At 41.8% G+C, this 18,481-nt stretch overlaps 1 protein-coding gene across 1 annotated transcript; it reads left to right on the forward strand.

Annotated features, from left to right (window-relative positions):
* Positions 1-7,259: 7,259 nt before the first annotated feature.
* LOC134460320 (carboxypeptidase O-like) lies at positions 7,260-16,691 on the forward strand. The gene is made up of 9 exons (XM_063212758.1): positions 7,260-7,410; positions 9,972-10,032; positions 11,710-11,811; positions 12,880-12,981; positions 13,089-13,205; positions 14,437-14,536; positions 14,749-14,951; positions 15,320-15,404; positions 16,151-16,691. Exons 1-9 carry the CDS (start codon positions 7,346-7,348, stop codon positions 16,414-16,416), a joined length of 1,101 nt encoding a protein of 366 aa, XP_063068828.1. The 5' UTR covers positions 7,260-7,345; the 3' UTR covers positions 16,417-16,691.
* Positions 16,692-18,481: the final 1,790 nt, after the last annotated feature.

The raw sequence follows: 18,481 nt of genomic DNA on the forward strand, positions 1-18,481 counted from the left end.
GTAGATATAAATAGCTGAACCTGAAGGGAGATAAGAGTTGGGGCAAAGTCAAATTAAGTAATCAGTTAGCTTTATAGAGGTATTGAACTTTTTTCATCGAAACCATTCTGATACAATGCCTAGTACAGTCTCTTGATGTAGTTCGTCCCTTTCGATATTCTCCTTAACCTGTTAAGACACACTATTTTAAAATTGCTGTTACTAGAATGGGAATGACCAAGTCATAGTGCAAAGGCCCTGTGCTACACTCTAAGAAAATTTCCCTGCAAAATAACGGCAGTTACTGGCAATTATATTTACCTGTAATTTTACTGTTATTTCACAACAAAAATCAAATACAGCTCATTGCTGTTTAATGTATCACAGTATATAACATTTTTTCAGCAGCAATTGAACTGTTAAATAACAGTACTCTACAGAAAAATAACAGTACATTTCAGTTAAAAAGTTGAATTGTACTGTGTGATGACAGGCAAATATTGGGTCATAGTTGTATTTATGAAAATGGCCATGGCAACTTCCCACCCCACCCATCATTCTCCATAACTGTGGTACCCTGGCCATGTTACCACCCCACCCTCCCATCGTTCACCATGACTGGAGTGCCTTGAGCATGATACTATTTCGCAATGCTGTATTGAGAAAATGGTTTGCGGTGGTCCTTTGAAAGTGTGGGCATGAACAAAATGTCAGAGTACGCAGTGCTATGTTACAATGATAGTGTGCAAGGTGGGCTTTTTACTGTATCTCTTGATGAGCCAATGATGAATATAGCATTGGTCAGTCTTTAAAAAAATATTTTGCACCAAGCAGCACAGCAAACAAGCAGCACTACAAGCTAGCTCTCAAAGCAATGCCTAATTTGCAGCAGGCACATTATATGCCACAATGCCACAAATGATGCCACATACAGCAAGCTTTCACAAAGAGGAAAGTGTGCAAGCATGTAAGCAAGCTTGTAGGCAAGCTTGTAGGCAAACGAGTGCTATGCTGTGCCATGCAGGCCAGCCAGCAGGCAGGCAAGCAACTGAAGTGTTGATAGTCCAGATTTATATACAGGTGCAAGAGTACCATGTGACCAGAGTCATCAGGCCCTTGGCAGGTGACGCCCGTAATTGAATAATGGCATAGCAGCCCTACTCAGGTGAGGCCAGGCACTGATTAGCAGATTGGTTTAGATGGGGCTGCTTGTTGCAAGAGTGTTACAAGTTCTTAAAATGTTTCAGCCATTCACACTTTCATCACTATCAAAATGCATGTGCTACACTGTAAAAGATTTCAAGCTGAAATTTACAGCTAATTGATGGGGAATAATTGCCAGCAAATTGTTTTAAATTTACAACAAATTGCAGAAAAAAAACAGTTGCCAGCAAGTCGTTTAAAATTACAACACTGTTCCGTTTTCAAAACTACTCTGACCATGGCACATGTCCTGCCCCCTCATCCGCCCGCCTCCTCCCGCCTCCACCCCCGCTGCCCGCCTCCATGTCTGAGATGCCTTCAACATAGTATCGTCCCCATCCTCCACCATGACTGAGATAGCATGGTACCATAATGCCACTCTGCTCTAAGCATATACGTCTTCAAGTTCAGCCTAGCATGGGTGAGGTACAAATGATAAATCACTCAGCATAGTGCTGTCACAGTGACAGTGATAGTTTCCTCAAGTGGACTTTCATTTATCAAGTCATCTCAAAGGGGGGTTCAAAAACAGTCACAATAAGGACTGTATGGATATGCATTTGTCAATCCAATCAAGTGGCCTAAATTTAATATTATGCAAAAAGCAGCATTAAACATGCTATGCTACAAGATGGCTCTCAAAAGATGAAACAACCCAACCAGTTAACCTGTCAGGCAGCCAACCAGTTAACCGGCCAGGTAGCCAACTGGCCTTGACAGACTGGCTGGTTGACTGACCAGCTGCCTGTCTGATTCACTGGCTGGTTGACTGGCTGCCTGGCTAAACCAGCCAGGCAGCCAGTCAACCGGACAGACAGCTGGCCAGTCAACAAGCAAGGCAGCAAGCCAGTCAACTGACCAGGCGGACAGGCTGCCAGTCAACCTGCCAGGCAGCTAGCTGGTCAACTGGCACTATGCTGTCAGCCACCCTGTCAACAAACCAACCACTCATCTAGTCGGCTAATCAATTGATTGCCAGTACCAGTGAGCGCCAGTGAGTCAGGCGCTATGCTGTGCCATTCAGACAAGCAACCAAAGCAGTGTGACAGTCCAGGTTTATATAGTGGGACAAGTGAACCATGTGACCAGAGTAATCAGGCATTGGGCAGGTGCTGGCAATCATTGAATCACGGCATGAAAGTGATTAGTAATAAAGTGAGGCAAGGCACTAATTGACAGATTGGTTAGGTATAGAGTGTGTCAACAGAGTAACAAGAGAGATCTGTATCAAAAAGCTAACAAGTTCCTAGAATGTTCCATTCATTGATGCTCCTGCTCTAGAACTACAGTTTAAAAACAGACTGGGCTCCTTCTAAGATAGTGTTTAAAAAAGTATAAGGATATTCTTAAATGGATTGGTTTTCAGTTCCAAAAAGTTTTCATTCTGATCCATGTTTATAAGTAAACATTCCATATATATGTGGAATTGTCTACACAGTGGTTGGACAAAATAACTGAAACACCTGTCCTTTCAATGTGTGGGAAGTTTCATGGCTCAAGTGGGCCAGCCTGTTGGCCAATCTTCATTAATTGCACATTGCACCAGTAAGGTGAAGTTGAGTTGAAGTGCTGGTGAAAAGTTACCAGCTAATTGTTGTAAAATTACAACAAATTTGCTGGCAAAAAAGTTGCCAGCTCATTGGTGTGAAATTAAATTAAATTGCTGGTGAAAAGTTGCCAGCTCATTGAAGTAAAATTAAAGCAAATTGCTGGCAATAAAAAGTTGCCAGCTAATTGTTGTAAAATTACAACAAATTTGCTGGCAAAAAAGTTGCCAGCTCATTGGTGTGAAATTAAATTAAATTGCTGGTGAAAAGTTGCCAGCTCATTGAAGTAAAATTAAAGCAAATTGCTGGCAATAAAATGTTGCCAGCTAATTGTTGTAAAATTACAACAAATTTGCTGGCAAAAAAAGTTGCCAGCTCATTGGTGTGAAATTGAATTAAATTGCTGGTGAAAAGTTGCCAGCTCATTGAAGTAAAATTAAAGCAAATTGCTGGCAATAAAAAGTTGCCAGCTAATTGTTGTAAAATTACACCAAAATGCTAGCAACAAGTTGCCAGCTAATTGTTGCGTTCTTCCAACGCAAACACTGGAAACTTCACAACATTCAGTCTTTGAAAATAATGGTCCTGGGCCATTCCATTCCTTCTCATGGGATTTTGAGATATATTCTGTTGCCGAAGCCATCAAAAAGCCAAATTGGACCACAGGGGGGCTGCCACACCTGAGCATCGTTTATGCTCTGACCTGCCCATCGTCTGTATAAATGGACAAACCATCATTGGCTTCTCCCATGCCCTTTTAGCAGAGAGAAGCCCGTTTTGAATTGCACTGAGCTGAAATTAGCGCACCTGGACGTCATTTACAATCAGCTGGCTCATGACCAAAGAAGGTAGATTGGGTAAGCAGTATCACTCAATGGAAAATGCATTGGCCACAGTGTAATAGTTGGGGGCAGTCGTGGCTCAGTGGTTAGAGCCCTGGGTTGGCAACCCAAGGGTTCCCGGTTCAATGCCCGACCGGACCGCAGCTGAAGTGCCACCACTCAGCAGGCAGCCCACTGCTACGGACTAGTGTGTGTACTTCAATGTGATTCACTTGCCCAAATGGGATAAATGCAGAGAAAGAATTTCCCCTAGGGGACCAAAATTGGCTCCAATCCAAATTGGCTCCTATTGTCTTCGTAGTATAAGGTGTTGCTTTAATGCCATAGAACTAATACATTTATGCTTAATGGCATGGTGCACATGGTCAGTGTGTGCGATGCCATGATGGACAAAATTTGTACTCCACAAATTTGGTCGAAAGAGAATATCCGGTTGTCAGTGCTCAGTTTGTGGCCAAATTTACTGCAGCTGTCGGTCAGCATTAATTGTGGGGGATAATTAAGGACAGGTGACAAACATTCACTATTGTATCCTATGACCTGTTCCACACTTTACCATGCTTCCAATTTGACCATGGAAGAAGAAAATTGGACTCCCCTTGCTATCATTCCGTACTACGCTCCGATGATGTCTGTAAACCCTCCTATGTCTACCTCCTTGCTCATGACCAGGTGTGTGCGATTGAAGAGTTCAAATCAGTTCAAATCCTCTCCACCTCTATCAGGCCTGTATGCATGTTTAAAAAGCATCCAATCAGAATGTGACCTGAGCTCCATAATTTCTGCATGTGGCTTTGCATACATTTGCATTAGGACAGCAGTCCTGACAAAACAGATCTTTACAACAGTATGATGTAAAAAGTATTATGTGCTGCTGTACATTTACAATTGTGAATTGTACTCTATATGATATCCCACAATGCATTGCACATTACAGCAGTGAATAGTAAACTGGTATATACATCTTCTTGATGTAGAATTCTAATGTGAAATCACGACAATCTTTTACAGTGTACTCACACTTTGCTGCATCAAGCACTTTTTAAGTATTGCAGTTTCCTTAGGAATTGTTTCATCATGCTTGATAGTATCAGATAATCTTTAACCAGTCAGAATGACTTCAGTTCTTCAGGTGGTATTGAAGTTTGATGGTGATCACGGATAAGTGGAGGATGAATGGGTTTCAATGGTGCTGCCTAAAATAACTTGTTATTTTCTAGAGATGCACCGGATCCGGTTCCGGTTCCGGTTCCGGTTCCGGATCCGGATCCGTCAGGATAATAGAGTTTTTCACAGGGTCCGGGTCCGGCAGGATCTTAAGCAGTGGATCCGGTATCCGGCATGTTACCTAAAAATCAGGGTCTGGTGCATGTCTAGCCTAGGCTTTTCAGTCTTTCACAACCCCTATCACTGCATGGAGTGAAATCCCTTTGGAAGCGGCTATTGAAGGCAGTGTGGCAATAACCCAATGAGTCTAAACAATAGTTTGCGCCAACATAATAAAAAGGGCCCACGTGTGCGAGTAGACTACCTGTATATGTTTCAAACCTTTTGTAGGATCCGGTATCCGGTTCCGGATCCGGCAGCATCTTATTCAGTGGATCTGGTATCCGGCAGGATCCTAAAAATCAGGATCCGGTGCATCTCTAGTTTTTTCCACAACGGCGAATACTGCTATTGTGCAGTACTTACTGTTTTTGCTCAATATGTGACTCAAAGTAATATTTTCACAGTAGTTGTCTGTTTTTTCGAAAAGCAGTAGAATGCTGTTGCAGAATTTCCGTAAATAAACAGCTATTTGTTACAGTGTATGTCATAGTAGCACTACTGTGGTAGTTAACTTTCCAATCACTATTAGGCCTACAACGTGCCAAAGGAGGATTATGGGGTTATTGCATGGATTATGGGGTTAACGAATAGCATATTAACAATTAAAAGATTCCTCAATGAACCTTGAGATGGATCATAGGGGTATCTAAAACTCCGCTGAAGAACCCAAAAATGTTATCGGAAGAATCTCTTTGGTGAACCTTTACGGTTTCTTTCAAACAATGTAAGGGCTCCTTAAAGAACCTTTTGTGTTCCTGTGTTCTATCAGTAAACTTTAGAGAAAGAATTGATTGGTTTTAGGTGGGAAATTAGCATGTCCAGTAGCATAGGCCTACATAAATACAGAAGATAAACACAAAAACATTACACACATCATATTCACATATATACACATATACACCATACAGCACACGCTTACATACATTTAGCCAAGTCAGATCTCACACACACGCACGCACGCTCGAACGCACATGCGCGAGCACGCACACACACACACACACACACACACACACACAGCTGTGGTTGTGATGAGAAGAATAAGAGTGGCTCATCACATGTGCCAGCTGAGTTGCAAAAGCAGCAAAAAATCTCAGAAACTGGAAAAGTGTCAAAAGTGTCCAGGTGCCTCAAGTCACAAGTCCAGGAAGAAATCAGGGTGAAGTATCACTTCAATAGCCGGGAATCCACAAGTTATGTGTGGCCGCACCCCTCTCTCTCTCTCTCTCTCTCTCTCTCTCTCTCTCTCTCTCTCATACACACACATAGTGGTGCAAGAAGTGATTGTCCTGTTTTGCTGTATTGAAAAAAATCAGTCAGTGCAATAAAAAGTAGCTAAAAGTCAAAAGTAAAAGTAAATTCATGGTGCGAGTACAACAGTAGCACATGATACAGCGTTACATAGCTGTTACACCATTTACTCCATTGTACTGTGTTGTTACTGAAAATCACTAAAAACCTAACAATGACCCACCACGAACTTGATCCAACCAGTGCAGAGTCAGCTGATCGTAACACTCGTAACACAGTTACCCGTGTTGGAAGGAAATTGTGTTTCTTTTTTACTTTGACACCTCTGCAAGTGGTGCAAGTTTTTCGTACCTTTCAGCCCTTATTGTACCTGTATCAGCCAGTGACCTCATCGTCAAACAGGAAGGAGCAAGTAACAACACCTGCTCTTGTTTACAGTTGACTCAAAATGATTTAAATTCCCCATGCAGTACAGTACACATTCATACACCAGCTCTGGAGGCTGCAAGAAGGCACCAAGTATCTGGGGTTCTAGAGAAAAAGTGCTCACACACACACACACACACACACACACACACACACACACACACACACACACACACACACACACACACACACACACACACACACAGTAGAAACCACATGTTTGCATACTAGGTACAAAGTAGCCAGTGTCCATGTTAAAATCCAGCTTCCCAATGTTGACAACCTTCATGCAGACTGCCTCACCTGGTGACACAGCTGTATGACACCATATGAAATATATTTGGTTATCCCGGCAATTTTATAACCCTTAAAAACAAGAAGGGTCTTTGACTTCCACTGTAGGCCTACGCACACGCACACACACACACACACACACACACACACACACACACACACACACACACACACACACACACACACACACACACACACACACACACACACACACACACACACACACACACACACACACACACACACGCGCGCGCTATCGCTTGTTCTAATCTTATCTTGTGTCTATGCTCATCAAACCGGGATGAAAGCAAGAAGACAGACAGTAAAAGAAGATAAGTGGTTTTATTTTGATGCGCCATTAGATAACTATCTTTATAAACTCCATAGAAACCCCATCTGGTCAGCATTGAACTCTGTGGTTGTGATTTTGGACACATCTGAGGAAGAGGACTGCTTAACAAGGGACCCAGAGGGATAATGGAGTCCACACTGATTCTGGTTCTTATGCTGGCACAGTTAGGCGGCCAAACAGTCACAGCAAGGTGAGATCTGTGCAATACATACTTAACCTCGGCAATGTTTTCAGCACATTAACATATTTCAAATTGCACACTAAAATTAGACAAAGGTTATGCTTGAGTAAAGGCAGAATTATTGAGGTTTTACATTATTTGACTGGAAAATTGTTGAAATTGCACTAAATAAAATCATAATTTTAGAGCAAGAGATGTTCATTACCTCATGTCCATTAGCTGATTTCAAAATGTCCCCGAATCTATACTTAGTATAAGTGTCCAATATAATACACAGTGATTGCTTATCGATTTTGTGAAATGGAAATATGGAGAAAAAAAATCAAAAATAATAATAATGATAATAATTTCGTATTCTGTTGCTCTACTACACTGTAACAAATAGCTGTTTATTTACGGCAATTCTGCAACAGCATTCTACTGTTTTTCGAAAAAACAGACAACTACTGTGAAAATATTACTTTGAGTCACATATTGAGCATAAACAGTAAGTACTGCACAATAGCAGTATTCGCCGTTGTGGAAAAAACTAGAGATGCACCGGATCCTGATTTTTAGGATCCTGCCGGATACCAGATCCACTGAATAAGATCCTGCCGGATCCGGAACCGGATACCGGATCCTACAAAAGGGTTGAAACATATAGTCTACTCGCACACGTGGGCCCTTTTTATTACGTTTGCGCAAACTATTTTTTAGACTCATTGGCTTATTGCCACACTGCCTGCAATAGCCGCTTCCAAAGGGATTTCACTCCATGCAGTGATTGGGGTTGTGAAAGACTGAAAAGCCTAGGCTAGACATGCACCAGACCCTGATTTTTAGGTAACGTGCCGGATACCGGATCCACTGCTTAAGATCCTGCCGGACCCGGACCCTGTGAAAAACTCTATTATCCTGACGGATCCGGAACCGGAACCGGATCCGGTGCATCTCTAGAAAATAACAAGTTATTTTAGGCAGCACCATTGAAACCCATTCATCCTCCACTTGTCCGTGATCACCATCACACTTCAATACCACCTGAAGAACTGAAGTCATTCTGACTGGTTAAAGATTATCTGATACTATCAAGCATGATGAAACAATTTCTAAGGAAACTACAATACTTAAAAAGTGCTTGATGCAGCAAAGTGTGAGTAGCACATGCATTTTGATAGTGATGAAAGTGTGAATGGCTGAAACATTTTAAGAACTTGTAACACTCTTGCAACAAGCAGCCCCATCTAAACCAATCTGCTAATCAGTGCCTGGCCTCACCTGAGTAGGGCTGTTATGCCATTATTCAATTACGGGCGTCACCTGCCAAGGGCCTGATGACTCTGGTCACATGGTACTCTTGCACCTGTATATAAATCTGGACTATCAACTCTTCAGTTGCTTGCCTGCCTGCTGGCTGGCCTGCATGGCACAGCATAGCACTTGTTTGCCTACAAGCTTGCCTACAAGCTTGCTTACATGCTTGCACACTTTCCTCTTTGTGAAAGCTTGCTGTATGTGGCATCATTTGTGGCATTGTTGCATATAATGTGCCTGCTGCAAATTAGGCATTGCTTTGAGAGCTAGCTTGTAGTGCTGCTTGTTTGCTGTGCTACTTGGTGTAAAATATTTTTTTAAAGACTGACCAATGCTATATTCATCATTGGCTCATCAAGAGATACAGTAAAAAGCCCACCTTGCACACTATCATTGTAACATAGCACTGTGCACTCTGAAATTTTATTCATGCCCACACTTTCAAAGGACCACCGCAAACCATTTTCTCAATACAGCATAGCGCCATAGTATCATGCTCAAGGCACTCCAGTCATGGTGAACGATGGGAGGGTGGGGTGGTAACATGGCCAGGGTACCACAGTTATGGAGAATGATGGGTGGGGTGGGAAGTTGCCATGGCCATATTCATGAATACAACTATGACCCAGTATTTGCCTGTCATCACACAGTACTATTCAACTTTTTAACTGAAATGTACTGTTATTTTTCTGTAGAGTACTGTTATTTAACAGTTCAATTGCTGCTGAAAAAATGTTATATACTGTGATACATTAAACAGCAATGAGCTGTATTTGATTTTTGGTGTGAAATAACAGTAGAATTACAGGTAAATATAATTGCCAGTAACTGCCGTTATTTTGCAGGGAAATTTTCTTAGAGTGTAGGAGCCATTTGCTCAAGTCATTAACTTGGCTGTAGAGTGTGCTTGGATATCTGACCTAAGGCAAAAGGGGTGCCATAACTAAGTTGATGATCACCTTGGATATGGACTCCGGTTTTATCAGCGGCCGGTGGATTGCTTGTTTTGCAGACTTGCTATCTCATACAGATGGCATATCTCTTCTTGTAGTTAGCCATCGTAGTCTTTGTAAGGTTAATATTTAATGAACAGAAAGTGCACATGTACTGCTGAAACATCAGTAAGAAAGTCTTTATCGATGTAATCCACTTGATAACAGTATGACAAACATGTCCTCCTACATCGTCTACCAGAGCAACGTATAACAATTTATCACAACGTGTGTCTGATCATCAAATTTGCTATCAACATCAACATTTTTGTTTTCCATCAGAGTTCTTGATCAACCAGAGCCCAGAAATTATGACTACACCAAATACCACCCACTACCAGAGGTGAGGACATGCCTTACAGCCATAATCTCTCATAATTTGCCATACTGCACCTACTCCTGATAGGATTGTTGAATATAGGTTTTATGAACTGTGAATAAAATTGTGCCTGGCTCAGTCCAGTTATCAGTTTGGCATCCCCCTCTTCTCAAGGCCCTGGCCAGTCATCTTCTGCCTCTGGGACGCTGTGCCATCTCTCTCCAGAGCTCTCGCTCCAGAGTTTTCGGTCCTCCCTCATCAATAGAACTAATGATCACCCAGTGACAAATACACCTACAGTTCGGTGGTTCAATCAGTGGTGGAACAATTGCACACAGGGCCCCAAGGCAAAGCACTGATGGGGTCCCTCAAACAGCTTGTCATTTTCACAATAGGGTCCCCACCAGCATTACAGGAGGGCCCTGGGCCCAGGGGTAAATGCCCTGCTAACCCTAACCTTAACCCTAACCCTAAACCTAACCCTAACCTTAAATCGCTTGTTTGAAATGTTTGATTACCATGTGAAGTCCCGAGAGGGCGTCAAACTAGTGGGACCCCCAGGACCATCGCAAGCGATTGTCGGGAAAGATTTCCTCGTCGTGAGCGACATTCTAAGATAGAACTTTGGCAGCTCAAAGAGTCGCCGATCGCAAATCGTAGAAATCAAACAGTGTTTGATATTTGCGACTGGAAATAGAACGTCGGGCATTGTCTCTGTGGCTGCGAGCAGCGACAAGATTGACAGTTGCGATTCTCTTCTAGTGTGCGGTGCACCCCGACGCCAAAATCGGACACACAATCGCTAGTCGTGTAGTTTGAGCCTGGCTTTAGGTGCATGCTTTTCTATGTGAAGTGTATTGTACTGTTCTGATACATGTACATCTGAGGCAGACTTGATTTATGTGTATTGAATTCTTGTTAGCAACATGTGTGTGTTTACAATCACATCACATTTGGTGTGCATACACACGGAGGTGGCTTTGCACTTTTTTAAAAAAGTAATTAACGGTAAAAAGGATCTTGCACACTATGCATTCCACCAGCAAGCTTTAATAATATAACGCTTCAGTCAAGCGTCCTTCTAAGGTTGGATGACTGAAATGTTGTATCAAAGCATCCCAAGTGGAGTGTTAGGCATGACAAACCCGAATGCTATTAGCTCAAAATCTTTGTCAAAGATCAAGGCCAATAGCTATGGCTTCACGTTTACTCCCTTACACATGCGAAACAGTGTATTTAAAAGAAACACTGGTGGGTCCTATGGCAGGAAAAAACACCATGATCTGTGAAGATGCACATTCATCCAAATAATCTTCAGTCAGAGTTAAGAGTTAAGTTGTTAGGCAAGTCGACTGCACGAGAACATTTGATCTCTTCCAGAATGACACTGTCTTCGGTTCTAATTCTAATGTGGGATTCGGAAGTTATATCTCTGAAGACCAGTTATTTTTAAAATTTACATTTACGCAAATAAAATGTTTCAACTTTTTCTGAGTGCTGGGGTTGAAATACCCAACATCCTAAATAGCCTAATGTGATTACATTCGTGTTACAAAAAGTCTTTTGGTGTGAGAGATGGCGGGAAGTGAGACAGTTACTACTAATATTAATACTAATTGTATTATATACCACAGAACTGTAATTCATTTGATATTGTCTGTACTATATTTTACTACACGTTAACAGTGTGCTTTTCCATAGATTGTCAATTGGATGAAGCAGATGGTCACTGAAAACCCAGGTGTGGTGACCAGTGAGGTCTACGGAATGTCTTATGAGAAACGAAACATTGAACTCCTCAAGGTGAAAAGCTTATCCTCCTTATCTCAAAGTTCAAAGCACAAGGTCACGTGTTGCAGGCTGTTAGGGCTGGAGGTCAATCTCGGCGTGACTCAACAGTGTTTGTAAATAGAGTGCTATCATTGTTGCTGATTATCCTTTGATTATCCTTCCAGCAAAATTGTTTGGCTTTTTTGACAGATACTCAGCCCCTTCTAGTTCATGTTTTTGCATGTTTCAGGCCAATTCATTCATGTCACTGCTTGTGATACGGAAGTGTCTCATGTGAAAAATACCCTATCCTTGATCCTTAATGTTGCAGTCTGGGTTACCTCAGTGATACTTCAGTGCCCTGTAACAGATAATGCAGCACACATTATGGGCAGAAATGACCAAAATTAACAACACAAAAAAAGTTTCTGTGAAACTTGACAAAAAATAAAGAAGAATACACTATGGTGACCACGAAGAGAGCTTAAAGATGTATCTGTTGTCATTATCATGATACTGGATCTACTGTACTGGCTCCCATTCTGTGATCATTGCGCTCCCTGGTGGACACGTGTTGTAAACACACGCCCATTCATTATGCAACACATCTGAAGATGCAGTATGCTATGCAGTTTTCAAAATTGTTCAAAATTCTAATTTGTTCTAAAGCAAATTAGCTATAAACCATTTACTCACATCTGCAAGCTGTGTCATGGCCTTGCCATGTCATGTTCGTAATGATGTGCACTGCATTGTCCCTGAAAAATAAACTACAAATAAATAAATAAATAAATAAATAAGATGTTATTATATTACAGATGTAATATATTTTTTTACAAATATATATTTGTAATATATATTACAAAAATATTACAAAAATATTTGTAATATACAGTATATCACAAATACAATATATTTCAGATGTGATTAAGCGATTAAAATACAATGCTCAACTCAGTATGCTCAGACTGTGTCCCCCATTGTGTTCATATAGGCCTAACTGAATTCATTCACTGATATTTGGTGGGAAGCACTGCTAATCTTATAATTAGTAATAAACATCTGGAGTTGAATATATATATTTTGTCCTGAATTCTACAGATTGGAATAAAAGGTGAAAACAAGAAGGCTATCTGGATGGACTGTGGTATCCACGCTAGAGAATGGATCTCACCAGCGTTCTGTCAGCACTTTGTCAAAGAGGTGGGGCACTTCAATACATCATCAATCAAATTACACTGAGGCAAGTCTTGCAGATTATCTATATGGAAATTCCTAAATCCCAATTTACATGTTTGTCTCTGATGCAGATTCTCCGAACTTACAAAACAGACCCAAAGGTGGAACAGATGCTTAAAAACCTGGACCTCTATGTCACCCCGGTGCTAAATGTGGATGGCTACACATACACCTGGACAGATAACACGGTGTGTCACTATACTATGCACACTTGCATGCTCAAAATAGTATGAACACTGCTATGATTTAGTTAACGTGGCACGAAGTAGCCACATTGGCTTCACAATGTTAATTCAATACTCAAAAGAGTTGAAATTAACACTAAAATCGAGTGGGACCATATGTGCTCAGAATAGTATTAAATTAACACTAATGTACTGTGCGCCATTGTAGCTTCTCGACTGGGCCATTTATTTTTGTTCTGTCCTGCCTCCCATCTGCCTACCTTCCAAGGCTGCATTCCAATATGCAGACTCCTGTCCTCCACTTGTGCTTGTGGCCTCGCCTCAACCCGCCTCCTGGCCCCACCTCCGTGGAGAAAACAATTAAGTTTCTAGCCACAACAACTTTTGGGGGACTGTTTTTCATTCACCATCCCAATTGCAAATTAGGAAATGGCATTAGAATTGTGCTTTTGCAAGATAGTGAATTCATTTTCTGTCGTCAGTGACATCATCATGAGGTCACAAGCAAGCAAGTGAGCAAGGGAGGACGGGAGTCTGCATATTGGAATCCAACCCAAATGTATGTTTGGAAGGTGGAACAACATTCATCTGGTGAGAGTTGCGCCTGCTCCTCCAAACCATAATATGGTTATTATAACCCATGCAGGAGGGCAGGGGAAATTAATGGAACACTGAAAATTAATATTATTTTAAAGGTACACAGTGCAGGAAATGGTCAAAAAAGGTACTGCAACTATGCTGCTCATTGAAACTGTTACCTATTGTCAAATTTGATCTTCTTATGAAAGTAATTAACTAATATTTTCTATGGCCCAAGTACAGTCATTTTTGCGGCTAAAAATGCTATTTCTGGAAATTCAAAATGGTGGACCATGGAGAAGATCCCCCTTTTCATATATGAAAAGTGCAATTTTTCTAGTCATAATGAATACTTAGAATTAGATGGTGGTGGTAAGTATTCATGAAAAAGGTAACATTAGTGAATGGGTAGCATGAATTCTGGAAATAAACAACTAAAAATCTTACACAGTGTACCTTTAACGTCAACAGAGTACTTATTGAATCTTTGAGGAGATTGCGCTTTATAAAGTTTGTTACAATACGATGGTACAGTATGATGCATACGTACAAGTAGGCCTACATGCAAGCAAGAAAATGAGTAATGCATCCACTTTGTTCAGAGTAACTCTCCTTGGTCTTGTAAGTAACATAAGTCAATGATGGATATCTTCAGACCCGGCTCTGGAGAAAAAACAGATCACCACCACCACCGATTGAAGGTTGCAATTGCACGGGCGTAGACCTCAACCGCAATTATGATGCTGTATTTGGGAGTGAGTATCGCCTTGTGTTTCCTGCATACACGTCTGCTCAATAGCACATCACTTTACTTAGGCCTAATTGCATTATTCAAATTTTTGGCATAACATATTTTTGTGACAATCCTGAAACACTTTAAAGGCTACATTTAAATGTTTTCCATGAATATCATACATTAAGTAGCAAATTGAGATTCTGACAGCTCCAATTCTTTTTTTTTTAACAGCCGTTGGTGTGTCTTCGGACTGTTGCAGCATAATCTACCCTGGTCCCAACGCCGCATCAGAGGCTGAGACCAAGGCCGTGGTGGACTATGTGCAGGCCAGGAGCAAAGACATCATCTGCTTCCTGACCATACACTCCTATGGACAAATGATCCTCTTCCCCTATGGCCATCCCCACATCAAGGCCCCCAACTATGATGAACTGGTAAGCTGTGCAGGACTCAGTACAGGACAGTACAGGACGTAGGCCTATGTGTGTGAATCAAAATGTGTGTAAATTGCTATCGTCAAATATCAGGACCTCCTTCATACATTTTGTTTGTTACTTAAAGTCAAATTTAATCAATTTGAGAAAACCTGCTTGAACCATTCATATCTATTGAAGATTTTGTCAGTGCTCCGTCATCTCATAAAACTGTCTCTGGTCGAAGTTTGCGGATAACAAGACTGGGATGTAGTTACATAGCCTACACATTATATGGGTGGTCTGAAACAGAAGATAAGCCCAGATCAAAGGCCTATTAAAAAGACCATAGACTGTAATTTCTAAAGCTGAAAACTATTTGTTTGCAGACAGAGGTTGTGAATGCTGCAGGGAAAGCCATCAAGGCAGTTCATGGAATGGACTATGTGGTGGGAGCTCTCGCAGAAGTACTGTGTATGTATTCTAGTCACACTTAAAACACCCTCACACTTCCATTTCCACATTCTACTCTACTCTACTCTCCTCTCCTCTACTCTACATAGCTCGGACAGAAAACTGCATTTACATTAAACGTATCTAATGCTATGCCGTAATTTAGGTACAGAGTATTGGTCATAGTTCCTGGCTAGGTCCTTTGCTGGATGTGAACGTAGAGGTGAGGGTGACATTTTAATCTGCAACCGTCTAATCCAAAGACCTTCTCCCTAACAATTAAGCCATACTGCCTTACATTTTTAAACAAGATAAAGTTATGAATGCAAATAATTACACTTATAGTTGATGTAGTGTATTGGGAGGACTGGGGTGATGCTGGTGGTTATAAAAGAATACTGTCGGCCGTGCCGTCGGCCCAGCCCTAACCATGCGGCTGACACAGGTTCGATTCCCGGCCCGGGTCCTTTGCCGACCCCTCCCTGTCTCTGTCTCCCAATTCGCTTCCTGTCTACCTCTCACACTGTCCTATCAAGGGGGACAGGTCGATGCTAATGCATTTTTCCGATCGGACGTTCTGTTCAAAAATTGGGACCATTCGTATAAGGCCTGGGACGTTTCGTAGAGGACGTTCCATCTACCACAAAGACCTACGAAACGTCCTTAAGTTTGAATTAAATGTCCTGAAGTTTGAAGTAAACCCTTCAAGTAAAGTCGAAAAAGACCAAAAAAATAAGAAAATAATGTCAATTTTGGTTGTTCTCCAGACCCCGCGGGAGGCACCTCCATGGACTGGGCTCGTCTCATCGGCATCCCTTACTCCTTCACCTTCGAGCTGAGGGACAAAGGAGACTTCGGCTTCGAGCTGCCCGAGGACCAGATCCAGCCAACCTGTGAGGAGGCCTACGAGGGAGCGCGCTCAATCCTGACCTACGTGCACGATAAGACCTTCTACAATGCAGCTGCCAGTCTAACTGCCACCGTGTGGACGACACTTCTAGCCACGTGGCTCACTAGCGCCACCCTGCTGTAGAGACACTGCATTGGCTGACAGAGACAAAAAATGCAGACCTACAATACTTGTACATTTGGGAACTGAATATAGAAAAAAGCTGAATTCCTCCATGAGACAATGTTTGCGTGATATGTGTCAGGAGGTTGCAATAGTGGGTACTAACACTTTACTTGACGCCGGTGTCATAAGCATGTCATTACAGTTTCATATTAGTGTCATGGCACTGGTTATGCATGTGTCATAAACATTATGTCCATGTCATTAACATTTTAAGACTGTCGGCCTTAAGTGACATCCGAATGTCACTTAAGGCCAGCGGTTATAAAATGTTTATGACTTATCTATGACTGTGTCATGACACTGTAATATGATACTGTAATGACATGCTTATGACACCAGCGTCAAGTAAAGTGTTACCCAATAGTGGCCCAACATAGCAAATTTGCCATAATAATGGCTTCTCCGCAAGAGCTGCAACATTGCTTGTCTTTTTAGGATGCCACAGTTTTTGTTTTAGCTGTACATTTTAGACAAGAATGCCTCCCAATAAGGTGAAGTGGCGTATCACACTAATGAGCCGATCAATGAAAGGGCTTGTTTGAGTCTGACCCTACCCTGTCTCTCTCCCCTACCCTCTTCCTGTCATGATCTTCAATGTTCTATCCACAATAAAGGCAAAATAGGACATACTTAAAACATAATTAAATATTTTTTTTAAAGAATGCCTCCGAATATGACATTTCCCTGTTTTCATTGTACAATAGGGAAACAGGTAACATTTTTTTATTTACTTGGTATGACAAAACAGCAGAACAAGCTGTCACTGCATAACATTCATTGAAGGACAAAAGCTTTTCTCACTGACAGAAAAAAAATACTACACACTCCAGTAGGCCTTCCAAATTTATACACATTACTGACAATGTAGCCAGGCCACGCCCTCCTATTAGTCAGACCAAGAGCAATGTAAATATCGTTCCTGATCTCCCAAAAAATTGGGAACTCCATCCACTTTGTCGGACACCAGTCAACCAGTAGCAAACCTAGCGAGGCGGCTCAACCATGCCGTTTGGGAAGTCTCGAAGAGATTTGAAAGTCGATGATAATACATCAGGCTATTGACAATCCTGGTTTCTATTATGCAATATTACATTAATACAATAATTACATTCATAACCATGTCAGTCAGTGAACTCATCATCATACAAAGATGTAAAAGGCAATAAAACTGCTGTGCTGTTGTTTTTGCACTTCCTTCCTGTTCATGTCGCATGAATGTTTCACTTCTCTTCTACTACGCTGGGAACACAATTGCAAAATACCAAAAGATGGTGTTTCCCTCACCACTTCTCTGGCTTATGGCTCAGAGATGTATATCTATTACACCTCAATATATGCTAAAAAAAATGTTACCCTTTTGCGCCTCATCATGGCATCAGGCTGGGTTGCCTAGCCTTAAACTTTCCCATCGGCCCTTATGGCCTTATAAGGGCCGAAACTCGTAGGCATTGTAGCCAAATAAAAAGTAAAACATTGTATTGCATTCCACAGCAGAGGAGCAGAGCAGCTGAAAGCTCTATTCTCCATGGTACTAAGACGGGCAGAGGGGACAGAGAGGAGAATGGAGGAAGAGGGACGGAGGGGGCGGGAGGGAACAGCAATGTGAATAAGATTAGATAGAAAAGGGGGGGGGGGGGTATTTTAAAATGAATTCTATATTTGATAGGGAGCCAGTGGAGATGTTGCAATGCAGGGGTAATATGGTGACAGGAAGGGGTTTAGTAATGATGCGGGCAGCTGAGTTCTGGACCAGTTGGAGCTTGTGAAGGGATTTTTGAGGGAGACCAAAGATGAGAGAATTACAGTAATCAATGCGGGAGGTGACAAGACTGTGTACAAGAATGGAGGTAGAATGGGAAGTGAGAGAGGGGCGGAGACGGTTAATGTTGCGTACTGTAGGTGGAAATAAGCAGACCATGTGATGTTGTTAATGTGGGAGAGGAAGGATAGAGAGCCATCAAGCATGACGCCCAGACTCTTAACTTGAGGGGAAGGGGAGACAGGAGAGTTATCAATAGAGAAG

The sequence above is a fragment of the Engraulis encrasicolus genome, chromosome 12 (genome assembly GCF_034702125.1).
Source record: "Engraulis encrasicolus isolate BLACKSEA-1 chromosome 12, IST_EnEncr_1.0, whole genome shotgun sequence".
Taxonomy (NCBI): Eukaryota; Metazoa; Chordata; class Actinopteri; order Clupeiformes; family Engraulidae; genus Engraulis; species Engraulis encrasicolus.

Excerpts from the sequence above, each read along its gene's own strand:
- LOC134460320 (XM_063212758.1), top strand. The coding sequence starts at position 7,346 with ATGGAGTCCACACTGATTCTGGTTCTTATGCTGGCACAGTTAGGCGGC. Across the intron at positions 10,033-11,709 it reads AATACCACCCACTACCAGAG|ATTGTCAATTGGATGAAGCA; the intron begins GTGAGGACATGC and ends GCTTTTCCATAG. Across the intron at positions 14,537-14,748 it reads TTATGATGCTGTATTTGGGA|CCGTTGGTGTGTCTTCGGAC; the intron begins GTGAGTATCGCC and ends TTTTTTTAACAG.